A 21,331-nucleotide genomic window follows, 5' to 3' on the forward strand; every position below is an offset into this window, starting at 1 on the left:
TAGATTACTTACTGATGTTGATACGGCTCGACTAGTATATTTTAGTTACTTTCATAGTATAATGTCCTACGGTATTATGCATTGGGGTAACGCAGCCGCTATCCAAACTATATTTGTGCTGCAGAAGAGGGCTATTCGCGCAATCTATAACCTCTTCTAGGTTAGATTTAAAGAAATTAAGATATTGACTGTTGCTTCTCAATACATATTTTGTAATGTTTTGTATGTACGGAAAAATATTAATGATTTTATGAGAAAATGTGATTCTCATAACATTGGTACAAGGAACAAACACAATCTTGTTACTCCTGTTACTCGACTGCATAGAGTCAGTAACTCTTTTGTGGGGCAATGTATACGCTTCTACAACAGGATCCCAGAAAGCGTTCAAAATGCTTCTGTTGCCAAATTTAAAAAAATTGTTAAGGAACGCTTGTGTGCAAAAGGTTACTATACAATTAGCGAGTTTATGTTTGATAGCACACCTTGGGAATGAAACGATCGCCTCCTGGCTATTTCTAATCATATACTACTATGTACCTTATAAATTTGACAAAAAAAAAATAACAGAAAAAAAAGACCCGCTGAGTTTCTTTCGCCGGTTCTTCTCAGGTCAGGGTGTTCCTTTTTCCGAACCGGTGGTAGTGTTTATTTGACAATCAATAAGTAAGTGTAATGCTTTTATATTGAATAAAGGAATTTGAGTTTTGAGTTTGAATTAGTTTTCTATGTTGTCTTGGGTCTGGGTTTTAGTGGTACCGTCGTTACGTCTGATTTGCCATAACACAAGTGCTTTAGCTATTTACATTGGGATCAGAGTAATGTATGTAATGTTGTCTCATATATATTATTATCTTTGCTCTCAATAATTATAGCAGCTGTCTAGCGGAACGTGTGGTTTTACTTGCACGAAATTTATAAAACACAAACATCCAACCCCCGTTTAAACTTCTTAGGGACGGAGTTTCGTAAAATCCATTCTTAGAGGACGTCTTCACTCTATAAGGACCTGCGAAATTACAAATTTGTAGCTCTTATAGTTTCTGAGATTTCGTGATCAATCAATGAGTAGTTTTTTGCTTATATATATGTCTTATCTACCTGAACAGATCTAGATTTCAATTATTAAAAAAGTGTTACCGAAAATGTACTTGAATAAAGTATTTTATTTTGGTTTGGTGACGTCAGCGTTTTGACGTTTTTCGGTCATGGTGACAAGTCTGGAAGGAGACCAGCTAACTATGCAAACATAATATAACAGTACGCAAGTTCGGGTGCACTCCGTTTATCCGATCGGATGACGGATTTCAGAAGCCGTCACTACTGCAAAAAATTGGGACTCAGCACCAAAAAGAGTAACTACTGAGTTTCTTGCAACCGGCAAGAAACTCTGTAATTACTCTTCTCGGTAGAATCTATTTTCCGAACTGGTGGTAGCTTCACTTACTTGTAAAATGACGATTCAAAAGTGCTTGTACTTGAATAAAGTTTATGATTGATTAGAATGTCTGTAAGTGCTCTCCGAGGCACATAAAGACGTTACGCACTTAAATCTAGACTTAGGATTATTACTGGAAATTATTCGACCAAAAACCTACTAACTTTTTATACTTAGATTCAATCTGGGATTTGAATCTAGAACCTCGGGATCACCTTATAAACGAATTCTATTAAAATAGGATGGTATCACTGGCATGCGTGTATGTGATGATGTCAGAATTGAATTATATTTGAGTGTGATGGTCCATTTAGGCTTCCAGGAAGGTGTTAATTTCGTAAGTATATGTTCTTCCATGAATTTCTCATACACTAAAAGTTGTATTGAGATGATCATTTTTAATCTATGTTAGATACAGTTCAACTTAGAAAATAGTGTAATTTTTATAAAAATCGGTCTAGTAGTTTCATAGATATATTTTTTTATTTTTAGATCACTAGCTGTTTTCCAGCCGGTTTAATTATTTTTACTCTACACTAAAGAAATAGTCACATATAGATATATACCACCAAAAGTTGGATATATTTTACATGAAAAAATAATAATTTATACCATTATTCATGTTGTTAGATCAAACAATCTCGAAGTCAATTAATTTCCAACAGATTTCCCGACATCAATTTATGTATAGATAGCTTTATGTTCGACGCCCTTACATGTTGTTGGTATGTGAGCATGTTCCATTTAACACTGGTCCGGACAATAGTCTATTATTGAATAGCAGAGGCAATTGTCTGCATATCCAATATATGTAGATGCGTATATATGATGAAAGATATGTACATAAATATCCAAAGCATTTAAATGATAAACTGAAATATCTACTCATATTAAACAGACAACCTTTATTAATTTAGATTGCTAAAACAATACATGACGTGTTTGTGGAGATTACATGACGATTTAGAGGATTAATTCGATATGAAAAACAGTTTTGTTTCAAACATAACATACTATATTTATAAATAATTCTAACTTTGTTTTGCTGATCTAGTGACTATTGAGAATGTCGTGTCTAAAATAGGCTGGATGTACAAATACCAGTGTAAAATATTTATTTAAAATGTAATCGTTATTGAAGAACGTAGAGTAAGTATTTTCGTCAGGGATATTTTTATTGTTGAATTGTGTAAGTAGACAGGCCAATTCAGAGTAACTATTTCTCAAATCTTAAACATTGGCGCTGTTTGAAATATTAGCCACTCTTTATATCAACAACGTCCCACCAACATTGGAAACTAAAAATTCGGTGCCTGTTATGACCGTGTCTTCAAACTGGAACACAACGTTACTGAAACTTGCTGCTGGCAACAGAGTATCTGAGTAGGAGATACCTAATTAGACGGAAGGGACAAGTAACGTATATAAATTGAATCGTAAATGAGTATAACGTGTATCGTATATGATTGATAGGGAAGGATTCCAAACAAACTATTTTTGCTCAATATATAACAAAGAAAACAGTTTTCTAATTATATAGCTACAGTAAAGTGAAAATGGTTCAGTAGTTGAAGTGCATACAACTTAACCAATAATTGCGGATTCAAAGTCAGGCAAATACTGAATTGTCATAAAGTTAATTTGTGTATAGAATTTATCTCGTGCTCAGCGGTGAAACCATCGTAAGGAAACCTGCATGCGTCTAATTTCGATAAAATTATATCCAACAGATGCATGGATTGCCATGGTGGAGCAGGATCCCCACCATCTTCTCAAGCGGAAGAGAAAGCTTTAGCCCAGCTGTGGGAAATTCACAGGTTGTACAAGTGTAAAGATTAGTGACACTATTAAATATAATGTCATAAACTTACATTTCACGAGCTATATTTTTATAAATCGATAAGAAAATATATATCGTCCAAAGAACTTTTTCAGATTAGATTTATTCATCTCCAAGCAGCTTGCTACATCAAAATGTCAAGTTACCCTTGCCAAGTTGCAGACACTAACTTGATTCGATTCGAGAAAACGTTTTATGTATAAATGACCCAGATACTATGATAATTTATTCGACAAAATACAACTTTTTTTTATCTTTAAATTTTCTTTCTAAATACACCTTTAATAGCAAGTAGGTAAATGTGTATTTGCGATATAAATTAAAGAAATTAACAATGTCCAAAGGAATAAAAAATTGATTTTACACTAAAACTCGAGGTAAATAAATTCATCAGACTTATTTTTAATTGATAGACTGTATATTAGGGAATTATATTAAAAACTTACTACTTTTTAGATCGTTTAAAAATCGAACAAAGTAAAAATAACATTTTAAAATTCACGTCCTAATAATATAGTATATATCAGTGGAAAGGAAAAAGGCTAAAGCGCTATTTTGGTGATTTTGGGAAATGAGGTTTAAACCTTTTCATTTAAATCTAATTTTTCAAAAGATCCATTTTTGGCGCTTAAGCTTTTCTTTCTGTCCAGTGATTATATACGGATAAAAAGATATGAAATTCCATTGTTGAATTAATACGAAAAGATTTATCGAAATTCAAACCAGTTAGCACCGATCTAGATACAAAAGCCTTTTTACTCACACATGAGACTCTAATCACATGGGAATATAAAGCCTATAAGAATATAATGAATAAGAATATGTACCTATTTCAATGTAACAAAAACAAAATATTATTTAAAACCAATCGCGATACTCAATGTAAGAAAAATCGCTAAATATCAGAAGGTGATAGGCGTCATTGAGCCGAGATGCAATCTCAATTTATAGGTTTAAATTTGATTTAAAAAAATAATTATTATTGGACTTTATTGAATACTGTCCAAGAATGAACCTCCTGATGTCAGATATCTTACCACTAAGTAACGAGTCACTTTTAAATAACTGAAAAACGATTATGCCAGTAACGTTATAATTCAATTGCTTAATATACCGTATAGCATAAGCCACGCGGCGGAGCCTACCTACTAGAGATGACAAATGGGGGCTCTGCTGAAGCCTTCAATCCCATATTATACCCAAGAATTTGGTTGAGTTAACAGTTCCAAGATCAATATTATCCATTTTCGAATGTAAGCAAATTATCTTTAATATTAGACGTCGAAAACTGCAATCGATGCAATACTTTTGAAAGCACGTCATTTATTCTAGTTTATTTGTCATAGTTCAGATAAAGATTAACAAGGAAATTACTACTACTGTGCTAGTCTTCAAAATTTAATTTTGTTTGATTCATCAACCGTACCAATCAATCTCTTTCGTGACTTCTCCATACTTCGTAACATTGGCGAAATAATCTTTGCCCTGTCACAACTAAAAGCCATTTAACCAAGAATTGAATTGAATAGTTCAGATGTACATATCGCACCTTTAGTAATATAAGGAATCGAGTCAAAATTTGTAGAAACTGATATTTTAAAAGCTAAGGGCAAAATGAGATGCACCACCGATTAGCGCTAACAGAGAGTGAAAAAGAATTATAATAACTCGGTAATTATATTTGTGCCTCTCTCACACGCTGCTCCCGTTCCCTGCTCTTACTGCTACAAGGGCGCAATTCGTGTCTGTGTCCTTCTATGACGAAAAACCTGATAAGTTTGCTTTTTAATATTTTGTATTATACAGAACAATTTGTATTTGCTCCCTTATATTATGCAAAATGTAATAAATAATTGGGTCTAATTCATAATCGATCGCTATATTGCCTAAAAGTAAATTTTATTTATGTAATCATGTCTTATTGGTGTGTTGTAAACTTAAATAATTCCATATTTACGTTGTTAACCTTGAAAATACAATATCTAAACTTCGATAATAATACAATATTATTTTTGAATCCATGCCGATTTAGGAGAAATGGCCAGACGGTTACAGTAAAATAAAAATATCTAATCGGCCTAAAATAGAATAATCAATACATCTAAAGTAATGTGGGCGCGTTAAAAACATAGATACGGTTCAAAAGAGCTCGCAAACTTTACCCAAGCCTTAATAAAATGTATATAGCCAGGTAGCCCCTAAAATTAACTTTTTCCCTCGCATTCTCGGACGAGATTGCTACCGAAAATTCCTGACACACTGTAATTAAAATGAGGCCTGTTGTTTTGTGAGCTATACAGAAATTTTCACCCTACGTTGATAGATCATATTGCTTTGTTAAGCGATTAGATTTTGTGCTAATATGAATGATACAGCCTGGTTAACCATTTATGATAAACACTTTTATTATACGCGTGATTATTACTTTCTAAAATCAATCTGATTTTGATTCAAAGCATTCATTACTCGTATTATGTCTTCCAGACAGACCAGTTAACGTAAAAGGACATTATTATAGTGCTCAGATGTGTGCGCAAACACAGGTTTCTCTATCCGGCAGGATCCGTCTGAAAGAGTTCAGGCCTGGATTAAAGGCGTTAGGTGTTACCGAGGCATGAGAGTTTAAACTCATCCAACTTACAGATTTTGGGCAACTAGTGACAATATTTCGATTTAAACACCCAATGACTTTAACGGCTCAACTGACTTGAACCCCGGCCTTCAGGATCTCCAGCCTTATGTATAACATTAACTGGACAGTCAAGTCGTGACGGCAAATGGACAAATACTTTCTCTTGCCACCATGTCCCCACGATTGCCGCTCTCTACGTATGTGTACACGACGTCTCTTACATCAATTTCATTACTATACATCATATTAATATCATGATAAAATAATGTTTTTATTTACGAAACTTCATATTTCGTAGTTTAGTCTATATTTTTTTATCAAATATGTTTCAATATCAATGTTCATGTTTCTCACCAGACGGTCACGTTTCTTTATATATATAACATACAACTATAAAACTATAACATATAACTATAACAATAAATAATAAATATTGGACAACATCACATACAATACTTTAATCCACATGTAAGTAGTTAAAATACTTGTATTATGGAAATCAGTAACGACGGAACACTAACACCCAGACCCAAGACAACATAGAAAACTAATGAACTTTTTCTTCATCGATCTATTCTCGACCACGAAGGTCGTCAAAATTATTATTATGATATTTATTATAATGATTTTGTTAAAATGAAATATTAAAACGCATTTCACACCAGACAAAATAGCTTATGACGAACCCGTATTTTAGAAATGAAATAAATATATTTGTTCAATATTTTGTCAAAGCGCGATAAATACAATTATCGGGTTGTACTGTCAAAGGAACCGCAGAAAGTCTCGACGTGTCTAATTTTCAGACAAACGTTTCGACAAAATAACAGAAATAAAGAGTCTCTTTATTTATGTTATTCACCCTTTATGAAAGTTATCGTGTCGCGGCGCGGGACAAAACCATATCAAAGATAAAATAAGTTAGACAAAACATATTTTGTTTAAAGTCGATTTGAAACATTTACACAAGTACCTACTATTTTAGAGGACAGCCATACATTATTTTAACAGTGTAACATGACGACTATAAGTGCTATTATGACCCTAATTGAATAACAAATATTTTGATTTAGATTGATTTCGATTTGATGTCCGCGGCTTCGCTCATATCTTAGCGAATATGAGTCATCAGTTTTTAGCTATAAAAATAGTAGGTATGTGAAAGTCAAGCTTTATTTATGACAAATTCTATCAAGGTTATTATATATATCGGTTCAGTGTTTTGACTGTGAAAGTAAAACAAAAAAAAAAAATGATTATTATTGTCCAAAAACATTGATGCTGTAAGAATTATTAACTTCTAAATTTATTAAACACAAACTTCCAACCTCTGTTTAATTATGACAAAAATTTCTATGCCTTATTAGGATCTTATCTGCCAAATTTCAAGTTTATAGGCGTCATAGTTTCTGACATTTCATGATTAATCAGCAAGTTGTACTTTGCGTTTATTTCTTTATATATAGACTAGCTATACCCGCCCGCTTCGCTGGGCATTAATACTTAAAAAATATTTCATTTAATATTCTTCAATTATGTTCTTGATAGGCTGCAGATTGGTCATAACACCGATTAACTTTTTTGTCAAGATCAAATCTTCTTTTTTTGAATCCGGAACAGATATAATTTATGAGAATGTTTTTGTTGGTGTAATCTCGATGTAAAGTTGGTACGATGAATATTTTAATTAAATTTCTATAGTCTGTAAAAGTTTGTATCACACCAAAACGTCCTCTTTTTAACCGACTTCAAAAAAAGGAACCTTCAAAAATGAACTAAAAAGAAAAAAATAATCAGTTACATCCATATCCAATTTACGATTTATTAATCACCTTTTGAAGTCGGTGCCAATAAATAGATTTAGTTTTTGTATGTATGTATTATGTACCTATATTAGCAATGTTGGCACCGACTTTGAGAGGTGATTAAAAAATCGTAAATTGGATATGGATGTAACTGATTATTTTTTTCTTTTTAGTTCATTTTTGAAGGCGGTTTTTTTTTATTTATAAAAATTTATATCCGGTTCTATCAAATATCGATGCTATTACATTTACAACCTTGTCATCTGTGTGTATCTCATAAATAAAAGTACCCTTTGACTCGAAGTTTTGATTGGTTGCATTGAATGTAGTTTAATCGTTCGTTCTCGACCACAACGTACATGTCAAGAATGAATTGTTAAAACAATTGACGACACTTCAGAATACGCTTAGATTGATTATCTCTAATTATTATACGATATGCATAAAAATTCATACAACTACCTCTTCGATGTCACAGAGCCTGTCGTGAGATTATTTTGATACAGTCCGAGATGATATCCATCTTCTGCTCGCATAAACATAATTGGATAATCGTAATAATTGTCATACGATTGATGTGTTTCAGCGACACCTTGATTGTTTTTGTAGCGCTTAGTGAAAACAATACCTCGTTTTGTAATTTCTGTACCGACAACTACAGCTGTGACTTCAGGAGCTACGGCAGCATTAAAATGCCCTTCATTCTCTGCATTCAATGGCGTTCTATCTGGCGTTCTATTCCTTCTAGAGCAGTTTTAAAATATTTAACTAAACATTTATTTTCATAAAGCATAATCCTAAATTTAGCGATGATTTCTCGATTAGTTGTGGTACTGAACATGCATCGAAGATCAATCTTTTTCTCCGTTGTCCATGGAATAAATGTCCAGAAACTGGAGATTTTATTTAGATACTGGGAGAAGTGAACCAATCATATGATACACTTTAAACGTAGACGCTAAATTATTGTATTGTACAATATTTGTTGCTCCAAATGATGTCATTTCAAAGCAAGAATTGTAATTTCTAACATGCTTAAGGAAATATTCAGACTCCATAGTAGTTCCCGTAACGTACATAAGAGGAGGTTCTGGTGGTTCAGCCAGTTGTGGTAAATACATTTTGCCAGTGGAGTAGCACTATACCAGCAGTATATTTTAAACATCATAGCGTGACAATATGGGCATACTATATTCATTGAACCAATGATCACATCGGGATTTATTGAGGTTGGTTCTAGTTCTTAACTTAGTCTATTTTAATCGTTGATCATCCAGTCGTTGGGCTCGCTCATCAGGTTTTTCAGTATCTCTTGATGAAGATGCTTGTTAGAAGATCTGGAACTTGATCATTACGATGACTGACTGACTGTTTTGGCAATTCTCAAAGTAGATATTCGGATGATATTTGTTTCTAAACGTATTTCTTGTTAGTGTGTTGTTTCCGTAACTCTTTTGGATGACGCTGCGCATGATGTATTGTTGATGTTCCGATCTTTTGTTTCTTCAATGGCATGGTGGTTTCTATTTATATGAATTATTTGATTCAATGATGATCAATGATTTGCATTTTTTATTTCATATTTTATACTTATCGGTTGATCGGCATAGAAATGCATCGTGATACTCGTAAGGGCCATCTGTTGGTTATATTTAATGATACGGATGAAATAATCACTTTCTCCTTGAAACAATACTTGTACGTACTCATTTTCATGACAATCGGTTGAACGGTGTAGATATATTATATCGCAACGCTACCTGGTGGCGAGTTACATCAATGGGGGTAGCATAATCTCTTTATTCATTTAATCTGAATGATCGATCAAATAGTTTCTGAGTTCATCGATGGCACACGTGCAAACACATCCACTTTTGTATATAGATCGCCTATCATTTGCCCAAGCACATGTTTTTCCTGTATACCAATTTTTATAAAGATCGGTGCATCTGTTCTCGAGTTATAGCAGAACATACAGACAGACAAAACTGTCAAAAATGGTAAAAAATATGTCAGTCAATCATAAAAAGAATACTTATGACTAATTACAACAAAAATAAGTGTACAGACAGACTCTAGAGATTTACATAGTAGTATAGATTCACGTGCGATATGTTAACTTCTTTAATTTGGGATGATTGAGAGTATTATAAACGCAGGAATAGACAAATATAATCAGAAACTTTCGAACTACTAAGCTATTGGGAGTTGCATTTTTGTCATCAGTATCGACCCCTTTTCAACCTCTGATAGTTATTTTGGAAAAATATTTCATGTACAGAATTGACGTCCCTACAGATTTATTATAAGTATAGATTTCATAAATCGCCATATGATGTGAGCTGCGTTGGCCCAGTGGTTAGAACGTGTGCATCTTAACCAATGATTGCGAGTTCAAACCCAGGCAAGCACCACTATATATATGTGCTTAATTTGTGTTTATAATTCATTTCGTGCTCGGCGGTGAAGGAAAACATCGTGAGGATACCTGCATGTGTCTAATTTCATCGAAATTCTGTCACATGTGTATTCCGTCAACCCGCATTGGAACAGCGTGATGGAATATGTTCCAAACCCTCTCCTTAATGGAAGAGGAGGCCTTATCCCAGCAGTGGGAAATTTACAGGCCGTTGCTTTACTTTACTTTACTATATGATGTGAGGTTCATACACAATTGGGTGATTTTATCGTTATTTATATCTTCGTAACATACCTACAATGCTTCTACGTAGATTACCATAATTTGCTGTGTGTTCGCTGAATATAACAGCAAAATCATAATATGATTGATCAAACAACGGTCTGAATGAACACAGCTATTATCTCGAACAGATAATTACACTGTATAGGGAATTTTGGTTTTATATCAATTATATGAAACTAATATACAATATTTTCTGAATCGTAAGGTTATTTTAAGGTATAACAGACTCAGTTAAGATCTATCGTATCTAATCTTATATACATTTTACTAATAATGCAGGTAGACTGACTTGCTCGTTAGCCACCATTGTATATTATAGGTACACGTTTTAGTGGTCACCGCCGCCTGTAGACATTGAGATCGGCTCCGTGAGAAATATTACCCATTTCTTCAACATCAATGCACAACTAATCTTTGAAACAAAGATTCTACGTCCCTTATGCCTGTTACTTTACTTTATTATACACCACAAAGAAAAAATAAATAACCAAACATAGATCTAGCCTAAATAAAAGAGTCATACAATTTTGACGACCCTATTGCTGATGTAAGTTGGAAAGATCTTGGCATACATCCTTAGAAATTACATAATATACATATCATTATTATATTCAAACGAGGCTGAACACAATTCACCTTTAGTTAAAAAGAAATTACAACAAATTAGCCTCATTAAGAATTCCCCCTGGAATATGACGCATAAAATCTTTTACAATAAGCACTTGTAACAAGCTTCGTAACACAACTTGGAATTCTTTTCATTTGATTGTTTACACCGCCTCTATAGGCTTCTCTTGATTGTTAGCGGGCGGCGCGCCGTAATAAATATTTCAATCAGCTTTGTACGTCTCAAATTATAAGGCCCATTGTCCCGCCCTTGGACGAAGAGAGAAATGTTAAAAAAAACAACAGGCTGTTAACTGACACTATGGCTTCTTTGGTTTGTCCTAATTTATAATTAAACTCTTTTTAAACAGCCTCTTTTGACTTTTTAAAAAGTATTATTTTGACTACGAAGAAGGTCATTCCTTACTGGGTGGTATTTTTTTATGTATGTTTTTGTTACTATTACGTCGTTTAGGAAATCACTTTGCGTTTGTTTGTTTAATGAAACAATACTATTCTGTAAGTGTTGCTGTAAAAATAATAGTAACTAAGGCTGAAAAAATACTGAATATTGGTATGGGTCAACTTTATTTATAAGTTTTCAGCTAAGTATCATTTGATGTCAGTTCAAAAACAGTGATACATAATCTTGATTTGAATCCTGGAATATACTGGTGCATGGTGATTTATTTGTGACGTCTGAATAGTCTCGGTTTTAATTGTACGCGTAATTTAATTATATTTAAACTTTAAAATGTTTATTATTAATAATTATGACGTGAATTTTAGCCAACGGTTCTCGGACATTGCGCTCAAAATGATAGCAGAGGTAGGCATCCCGGTGACTGCAAAATTCACATTCTTAAAATACACGGCGTAGCTTATTTGTCAAAGCGTTATATGCCAAAGGGAGTCCGAGTTGTGTTGTAACGCAATTTGTAATATGAATTTTAAATTAAAATATAAAGCCGGCTATTGACACCGGTTGAAGGGTTTCTTGCAGGCAGTTTCATATTATTCTTACACGAAACAATATCTTTTGTGTTACGGTTTGAAAAGCGAGTGAAAAAGTGTATTTACAAGCTCGAGGTATATAAGATCACGTTGCCAGAGACACACGTTGCGGTGCGTTGACTACATAAGCCCTTTTTATTACAGAACCACTGTCAACGTTCAAAGAAATCCTAATAAGATGACACTTCCATAAAAACGTTTGTGGGTTTACTCTGATAGGCGTAATTTCATTTATTATAACGACTTCTCGATCATCATGTAAAAGAAATCTAGGCTTAAATTTATTAGGAAATTACTATCATTCCTATTTGCCTTTCTTTTAGGTTAATCACTTGTTTTTTGAAGTATTGTCGCTTCATCATTATATACGCTGGTTTTATAAGACAATGTTTTATATATCATGTAATAATATTCTTTGAACATCTAGTTACATTTTATTTATTGTTAAATGTTGAGTTATATAAGCGTCCAAGCTGTTTATAATGGTTTTAAATGACGTGTCATAACGTTGTCTTACCTGCACAGCGGGGTTTGCCCGGAAGTAAGCGAAGAGCGCGCCGGTGATAGCCAGTAAAGCAACCGCGTTGAGAGCGAGTTGCATCAGACGAAATTTATGAGCTGAACTCTCGGTACTGGAGCTGCGCATGTCTCGGAGCATCTAGAAGAAAAATATAGAGCATTACAAACGAATAATAAATAGTGCTATGATTGTTCTCGTTTAAGTCAAACCTGCTTTACAAACGTATTCGATTTAAGTCAAGGCAATTTCAATCGTCTCCATTTCCTCCAGTTTTGATCACGAAAATATTTAATGTTTTATGTTTGGAAGGATATCCGTCGATCGAATGACATGACTAAAACTACAATTTATCTGTAATATAATTATAAATGTGAAAGTAAGTCTTTCTGTTTGTCGGTTGCTGTTTCACGAATAAACCACTGAACTGAATTTCATGAAATTTAATATAAAGCAAACTTGCACTTCAAGAAAAAACATAGGCATACTTAGACATACTTTTTGCCTAACATATGACAACTAACAACCTACGCAAGCGAAACCACGGACGACTACTAGTAATAAATAAATCGACCGTCTCATTAATCACCATTTTCATTTGTCATGATTATCTTGTCAAATTATATTGGCGATAATATTATCTGTTGTAATAAAAAAGATTTAAAACTTCTTTTAAGATGTTTGTAATAGCGATATAAAGGATATAGATATATAGATATAGAGATATAAAGGCTTACTTGGGAGTTTAGTTTGAGCAACTGAGGCACTATTAAGTTTCAATATAGCTCCTTCAACTATCGATGAAATGCTAAGGTGTAGAAATATTTTCAACATAAAATAGATCATGGAAATAATGTCAGGGATTTATATGTGTCGTGAAACGCTTGACAGATGATGTGAAAAATGTTATGGGTATGAATTTATATATTAAAATAAATAAATAACATAGCTTCCTAAAATAATATATAAAGTTGGTTTGTGGGCATGATGCGTAAGAGAGCATCATCACGGCATACGAGCGATGTCATATTTTCTAATCAATCATAGAGAAGCGATACAAGAAACTACAATCTGAATGACTCAATATTAAAAAAAATAAATAACATAGGTTCCTATAATAATATATAACGTTGGTTTGAGGGCATGATGCATAAGAGAGCATCATCACGGCATACGAGCGACATCATATTCTCATCAATCATAAAGACGCGAAATATAAAACTATGATTCCGAATGACTTAATATATCCTGAGAATAGCAAGGAATGCAAAGGGCAAGATAGACATAGAGTCTGTTGGAGTAGAAGTTCTCCTTAACCACGAGCTCATCTGGAGACTGAAGAAATGTGTATGCTAAAACTCTGATCTGTGTAAATGATACAACAACAACATCCTGTAACTCCCAATCCTGGGCTAAGGCCAGAGGAGGCCTTTGAGGAGAAGGATTGGAACATATACCGCGCTATTCCAATGCGGATTGGTAGAATACAAATGTGGCAAAATTTCTACGAAATTAGACACTTGCTTGGTGCTTGCCTGGGTTTGAACTTGCATACATCGGTTAAGACGCCCGCGTTCTAACCACTGGGCCATCTCGCTTCTTAGTAAAGGATAGCTAGGATTTAAGTGGTTGAGTAAATTTCTCAAAAACTGACACCAGCCAGGGCAAATAAATTTTAAAAAAGAATAAAACGAGGAGAGTTTTAGATTATAATAAAACACAAGATTTTATTTAATCTCCACGAAATCATTTTAAGGCATTTATGTTTAAATACGATTTCGGGTATGTAGCCGCCACTCCTAGTACATGCCGTAGTCTGGGGGTACTGTTTTCATTACGCATAAATGCTTGATAAGATTATCGTAATCTGTTTTATATTCAGGAACGTTGTCGGGAGAAACCTTTCGAAGCTTACTTGCGGACAGATTGGAATTTTACTTCCGGAAGACTGGCTGTAATATTACAATATCTTGATTTTGTTAACTCAATTAGAATACACACATAATAAAATTGGAGTGTCTGTTTGTAATATTAAAACACGCCTTTTTTACTCAATGCATATGACTGTATACACGGTACATATAACAAGATAACATTTTTTACAATTTCTGTCTGTCTGCCTGTTTATTCCGGTTAATCTCTGGAACGGCTGGACCAATTTTGACGGGACTTTCACTGGCAGATAACTGATACAATAAGGAGTAACTTATGCTTCAATAATATTTTTTTTGTCAAATTCAAACGCGTACAAGGTCACGAGCATAGCTAGTCTAACATATTTTTATAACAGTACGGTAACAGCCTGTAAATTTCCCACTGCTGAGATAAGGCCTCCTCTTTCATTAAGGAGAGGGTTTGGAACATATTCCACCACGCTGTTCCAATGCGGATTGGTGGAATGCAACATATAATAACATAACATATATAATATAATAGTATAGTAACAAGTATATCCACGAGTAAGATCTAAGCTATCCATAAAAGCATTTTACTGTCACAATCTTAAAGTGGAAATTCTATTCGAGATAAATGCGTCCATTCGCTCGAATACGTCTTCGATATACCTGATACCTGAGTTTTCGCCAGTTTAAGAGATCAGTTATATTCGAACTTCCGTTACATTTCTCACAAACTTGAAACACTTACTGAGCGCTTTTGAAATTTTTTAACGAATACTTTTCAACGTTTCATATGACATCATCTATATTAATATTAATATTGTAACTCTGTCTGTCTGTTGCTTTATACGACCAAACCAATGAGCCGAATTTGATGAAATTTGGTATGAAGCAAACTTGAACTCTAAGAAAGGACAAGGCTACATTTTTTGCCTAACAAACAACTTCCTAAAACGCAAGCGAAGCCTCGGTAAACTACTAGTTATAATATAAAATCACTTCATAATGAAAAATAAAGGATTGATAAACTAAAAAGACATTCTCAGAAATAATGTTTAACTTAAATACCGAGAGGTTACTGAAAAGAAAGTAAAGACAAAAGAACAGATTTGGCTATCTTTGGTTACTCAAACCGGAAGTCGATAGGTTTTTGAAAACGGCTGTTATTTATGGTGACTTAAAGGGACTTACGGTCAGTCATAATGTATGTGTTTATTCAATTAATTGTTTGCGTGTGACCGTTGAATAGTTCTCTGGACAGAAGCCAACATTGAGTTTTAGAGATTTCATAAAAAATCGTTAATAAACCAAATTATTTGTACAGATCATGATTGTTCTGCTAACCGTTGAGGATAAAATCTTTTTATTAATTTAAGGTGAGTGAAAGTGGCTATAATCCAGCCATCTATATTTTACCGAAATAACTTCACAAACAAACAACAACAACAACAGCCTGTAAATTCCCACTGAGCTGGGCTAAAGGCCTCCTCTCCCTTCGAGGAGAAGGCTTGGAACATATTCCACCACGCTGTTCCAATGCGGGTTGGTGGAATACACATGTGGCAGAATTTCTATGAAACGAGATGAATTATAAAGACAAATTAAGCACATGAATCAGCGGTGCTTGCCTGGGTTTGAACCCGCAATCATCGGTTAAGATGCACGCGTTCTAACGACTGGGACATCTCGACTCAAACAAACGCTGTGAGATAAATAATCTATTTGATAAAGTTGACAAAATAAAAATGACCCATAAAAGAACGAAAGGACACGAGAAAACCAGTGAGTCTAACGAGGTGACATTTAAATGAAGTTGGCTGAATATCTTATAGATGGTGAGCGCAAGAACGTCATTTCAAAATTAATCTCCTAAAGGAGTTAAATGAGGGATGGAAGTTATTGGAATTTGTTCTGGTGCTGGAAATACGAAAATTAATATTTGTACTTCTGTTAATGAGTTAAAGACCATCAAAAATTAAATTTCATGATACTTAAGAGGGTGAAAGTGTGTATGAAAGTTTGTCAAATTTTGAAAGTTAGAAATGAGGAATGCGCCAATAATGCCTCAACTTATGAATAAAATCGACTCAGGTGCACGGCTAGTATTTTATTCATTAGTAAGGCGTTTGTTAACATTGCATTATTCTTGAATATTATGTCGGTGAGCAAATGGGCTAGATTCTGGTTACTGACCCTTGTAAGGAATATTAACAATTCGTTACTTCGCAAATATGCCACCGATCTTGGAAGCTGATACCTACACTTGCACGGTCTCATTCACCTTGCAATTTGGAGCACAACTTTTTTTTTTAATACAAAGCTAAAAAAAAATGATGTTTATTCTTACATATTATCTATTTTAATTATCACATTCATAGTACCCTCAGACATCAAAAGTGATCAATAAAGTATATAAATAAATAAATAAAATTAGTTTAGTGTTCCTGTTTGGAAATATGAAGAAATTTAAATCACTTTTAATTTAGAGTTGTATAAATAATAATTGTCAGTTGTGCAGAAATTCGAAGAATTATAATCGTATATATTTAGAGACACAGAGAATCAATTATAGGAATTGGGAATTAAGATGGTCTGCTGAACAAAACGTGGGTCGTTATTGAATATGATCACACAAATTGACATCATAATTATTTTACATAAAATAGCAAATATGTCGTGACACCAATTGATGTCGTGAACATTATTTTATTAACGCTCGCTGCGTTAAAGACAATTATGAAAATGCGTATATCAGTTAACACATAACTTTAGAAACAAAAAATACCTGTATATTTATATAATTGTGCTTTTACGGATGGATATGTTGTTTCTGTTTGAGTCAATGGTGTATACTGGATTAATCTTCAGATATATTCAGTGCAGCATAGTATTACTATAGATCCATTTTTAATAGATAGTTCAAGCAAGATAATTTGAAGTCATAAGCCAAATGATATACTCAAACGTTTATGTACCTACATTGAAATCTTCAATAAATGTTACATAAGAATAACGGAATGGAGTAAGCAGTAATATTGACTCAGTCGGAGTAAGATTGCTAATATTAAAGAAAAAGGTGTGTTCCAAATTCAAATATAATTTTAACCATGACGTTATTAGGGATGGGCAGCTAGGCTGTCAATAAATAATAATAATGTCGGTTTTCAAGGGTACGCCACTCTGAGATCCCGGGTTCGATTCCCGGCCGAGTTTATGTAGAAAAAGTTCATTAGTTTTCTATGTTTTAGGTCAGGGTGTTTATGGTACTGTCCTTACTTGTTAATTTCCCGAACACAAGTGCTTTAGATACTAACATTAAGATCAAAATAATGTATGTCGTGTTGTCCAATATTTATTTATTTATTTAAAAAACAAAAATACAAGAGCCTACAAAGCCTATTCTAATTGAATTCCGTGTAGCCGTCGAACAGTTGAATGTCCTCATAGGCTTTACTGTATTGGAAATCCTTTCGTACATGGCGCTGAGTCCGCTAACCAAGGCGTCACTCAGCGTTAAGTGTTAAATGTTTCATCCATTTCAGGATTCAAATTAAGGCCAGTTGCTCGTTCATTTTGTATTGAATATCTTCGAAATGCTCAAATATTGCATCATTTAAGTAATCTGTAATCACCCTTAAATTGAAATTTTACTGGTGAGTGGAATGTTTTAAAACGAGCAAAAAAGTAAAGTAACAGCCTGTCGTTTTCCCACTGCTGGTATAAGGGCTCCTCTTCCATTGAGGAGAGGGCTTGGAACATATTCCACCACGCTGTTCCAATGCGGGTTGGCGAAATGTACATGTGGCAGAATTTCGATGAAATTAGACACATGCAGGTTTTCTCGCGATGTTTTCCTTCACCGCCGAGCACGAGATAAGCACAAATTAAGCACATATATACAGTGGTGCTTGCTTGGTTTTGAATCATCATCGGTTAAGATGCACGTGTTCTAACCACTGGGCCATCTCAGCTCTTTTAAAAAGAGAGGAACTAACAAATTTAGCCTAGCAAGACAAGTTTAAAAGAGATGGAGACTCTTTGTCCGTCTGCTTGGTAGTAGACTAAAGTAATCTAACCAACTATAAGAATGTTCTCAGGATCAAAAAATGAACGCATTCCTACAGAGGCAGATCGGACCTTTCATTTTGATGTAATTTTATAAAATTGTATCAATTATGGAATTATTTAAACAAGACCTAGATTCAGATGTTTGTAGATAAATACTGCATAAGATTATAAAACGAGGTGCCCTGCCTCTTTATCTGTTTAAGATTGATATAAACTCAAAAACTTCTCAACGGGTTTTTGTGCGATTGTCACCGATCGATGACAAGATATAAGTGTGTTATGTGTGCTGATTTGTACTCATTGAGGTAGTGTCAATTAGCTGAAACATGATGGTGAAGATGTCGGAAAACTATATGCCGAATATCAACGATATAAAAATTCACGTAAATCCTGAGTACTAAGTAATATAATCGAAGCTGTAACGGAAGCCAATTAATAATTAAAAGATATCCAACATTAGTCAAGGCGCCAAAAAATATGATTTTGTTCAGGGTAACGAAGTCATATTACTTACTTTATCTTGTTCTTATCGGACCCAGTGCGCCGTCATTTCCCGGAAGGACATTATAACATTTTGTGTTTAGAGCATTTTATAGAGAAAGAATTTATTAAATAGTTTGGATCAATAACTTAGTAAAACGTGGTGTTATAGAAGTATTTATAAGTAATTTTATTGTATTTTTTAAACGACGTTTTTTTACGCGTTTTACAGTAGAGTGGGCTAGGAGAAATTTGAAAATGAGGAAAAGGCGAACAGGCGACCTACCTCTTGTTATCATTATTTCTGTCGCTTTCTATTGTATACGGTTTTGTATTATATTGATTAAAATTTTTGTCTTGTTGTTTTATTTCACATACATTTTTTATATTTATTTTTTTTTAAATCGCCATATTTCATTATTTCAATTGTTGTTGATATTTTTCTTTGTGTCTGTTATCTAAACAACAGTAACTTCATTCCAATCATCATCAGAACATCTTATACACAGTCCGAATATTGATTTCCTCCCTTCCATACAAAATTTCATCTTTTTTCGCAACTATATCCAATTAACTATACTCAATCTGATATACTACTATATAGATATGTAAAACAAAAATTAGGACCAACTTGTTGCCAGGACTTTGTGTCTGGAGTGGGTGTCTACCATCTACTCATGGCATATAGGATACTTAATTCTACTGCCATACAGGATACTTAATTTTATATGAAAATAAATATTTTAAACCAAAATTGTCAATTAATTGTAATGGAAGATCCTACCAAGATAATTCTTATTTCCATTGTTAAAAAAAAAACACAATTTACATTCAAATAACAAAGAATTCAAAGTCTAATCCGTGACCATTCATTCTCGGTCGACCTCATTCTTACTCGGTCTAATCAACGTAGTACCATTAAAACCCTGAAGAACTGTATAGCAATGTGGCCCTTAACGACAAGATAATATGTACGATATTCGTACTGTGTAATTAGAATATACCTATAAAATTTGTAAAACGTACAAAGTACCAACATGGTAAAATGGACCTTATTCGAAAAGTTATAGAGTAGGAATTTAAATGAGTATTTTATTGTGAATCATAAATAATTGTAATATTAAAATGTATTTTCGATCGAACATAATAAACCACAATACAAGGCTTCGTTTACATTCGACATTACATTTTTTCATTCATCGCTATTCATTGCGTAATTAGTAAATTCCGTGAAAAGTATGTAAGCGTATTAATAACTGCAATTGGAAATGAAACGTAATATGTATATAAATTCAATATTTTTACCTGGAATTTATAAAATATGCAATGTTATTGGGTATGAATTATTGTATAAATTCGCAGTAAGGTATCGAGATATATTAAGGACATCAAAGTTTTGAACATCGAACTGGTTTTAGATCCGTGTATAATTATTATTTATTTCCATATTATATTTCTTGACTTTATTGGAATTTTATGACAACAACAACAACAGCCTTTAAATTTTCCACTGTTGGCTAAGGCCTCCTCTCCTTTTGAGGAGAAGGATTGGATCATATTCCACTACGCTCTTCCAATGCGGTATAATGGAATACACACATGTGGCAGTTTTTTTATCAAAATAAAACACATGCAGGTTTTCTCGCGTTGTTTTTCTTTACCGAATTATAAACACAAATTAAGCACATGAACATTCAGTGACTTGCCTAAGTTTGAACCCGCAATCATAAATTAAGATGCACGCGTTCTGACCACTGGGTCATCTCGACTCGAATTTTATGAACTATGAATAAATCGTACCAAGTCGCGGCTTTCTTAGATTCAGATATCGGTTTCAAGAAGGCTTTGAAGGTTCGTTATGGGCCCATTAGAGTGTAATGGTTAATTATTTACTAATAAATATCTCACTTTAGCTTTTATTTGATCTGTTTATGTGAAATATAGCTTTCCTGGATATAAGGAAATATCATAGGAAATTGTTTCGAGTACCATATTGACGAATCGAAACGATACAAAATATATTAATGCATTTGTTAATTATAATATTTATTGCTTTATTTTATATACTATGAAATAAAGTATCACTGATCAACCCACCCCGCTTCGCACGTGTTCAATGCTGATACAAAATATACTAAAGAGATTGTTCATTTATGACATCACATTACAAACTTCTAAAATTATCAGTGTTTCTTTACTATATTGTCCATATATTATATACAAAAACCTTTCTCTAAAATCGCTCTATTTATTAAAAATAGCCGCATCAAAATCCGTTGCGTAATTTAAAGATCTAAGCATACATAGGGACAGACAGCGGTAAGAGACT

General features: G+C 33.4%; 1 protein-coding gene across 1 annotated transcript in view; it reads right to left on the bottom strand.

The window, feature by feature from the left end:
* The window catches only part of LOC124531612 (atrial natriuretic peptide-converting enzyme), a 140,238-nt gene that overhangs the window by 40,563 nt on the left and 78,344 nt on the right, over positions 1-21,331 (bottom strand). Inside the window, exon 6 of the mRNA XM_047106078.1 lies at positions 12,557-12,697. Within this exon, the coding sequence (XP_046962034.1) occupies positions 12,557-12,697 (141 nt within the window). The remainder of the gene's footprint in view (positions 1-12,556; positions 12,698-21,331) is intronic.

This window comes from Vanessa cardui, chromosome 1 (genome assembly GCF_905220365.1).
Source record: "Vanessa cardui chromosome 1, ilVanCard2.1, whole genome shotgun sequence".
In the NCBI taxonomy this organism is placed as follows: domain Eukaryota; kingdom Metazoa; phylum Arthropoda; class Insecta; order Lepidoptera; family Nymphalidae; genus Vanessa; species Vanessa cardui.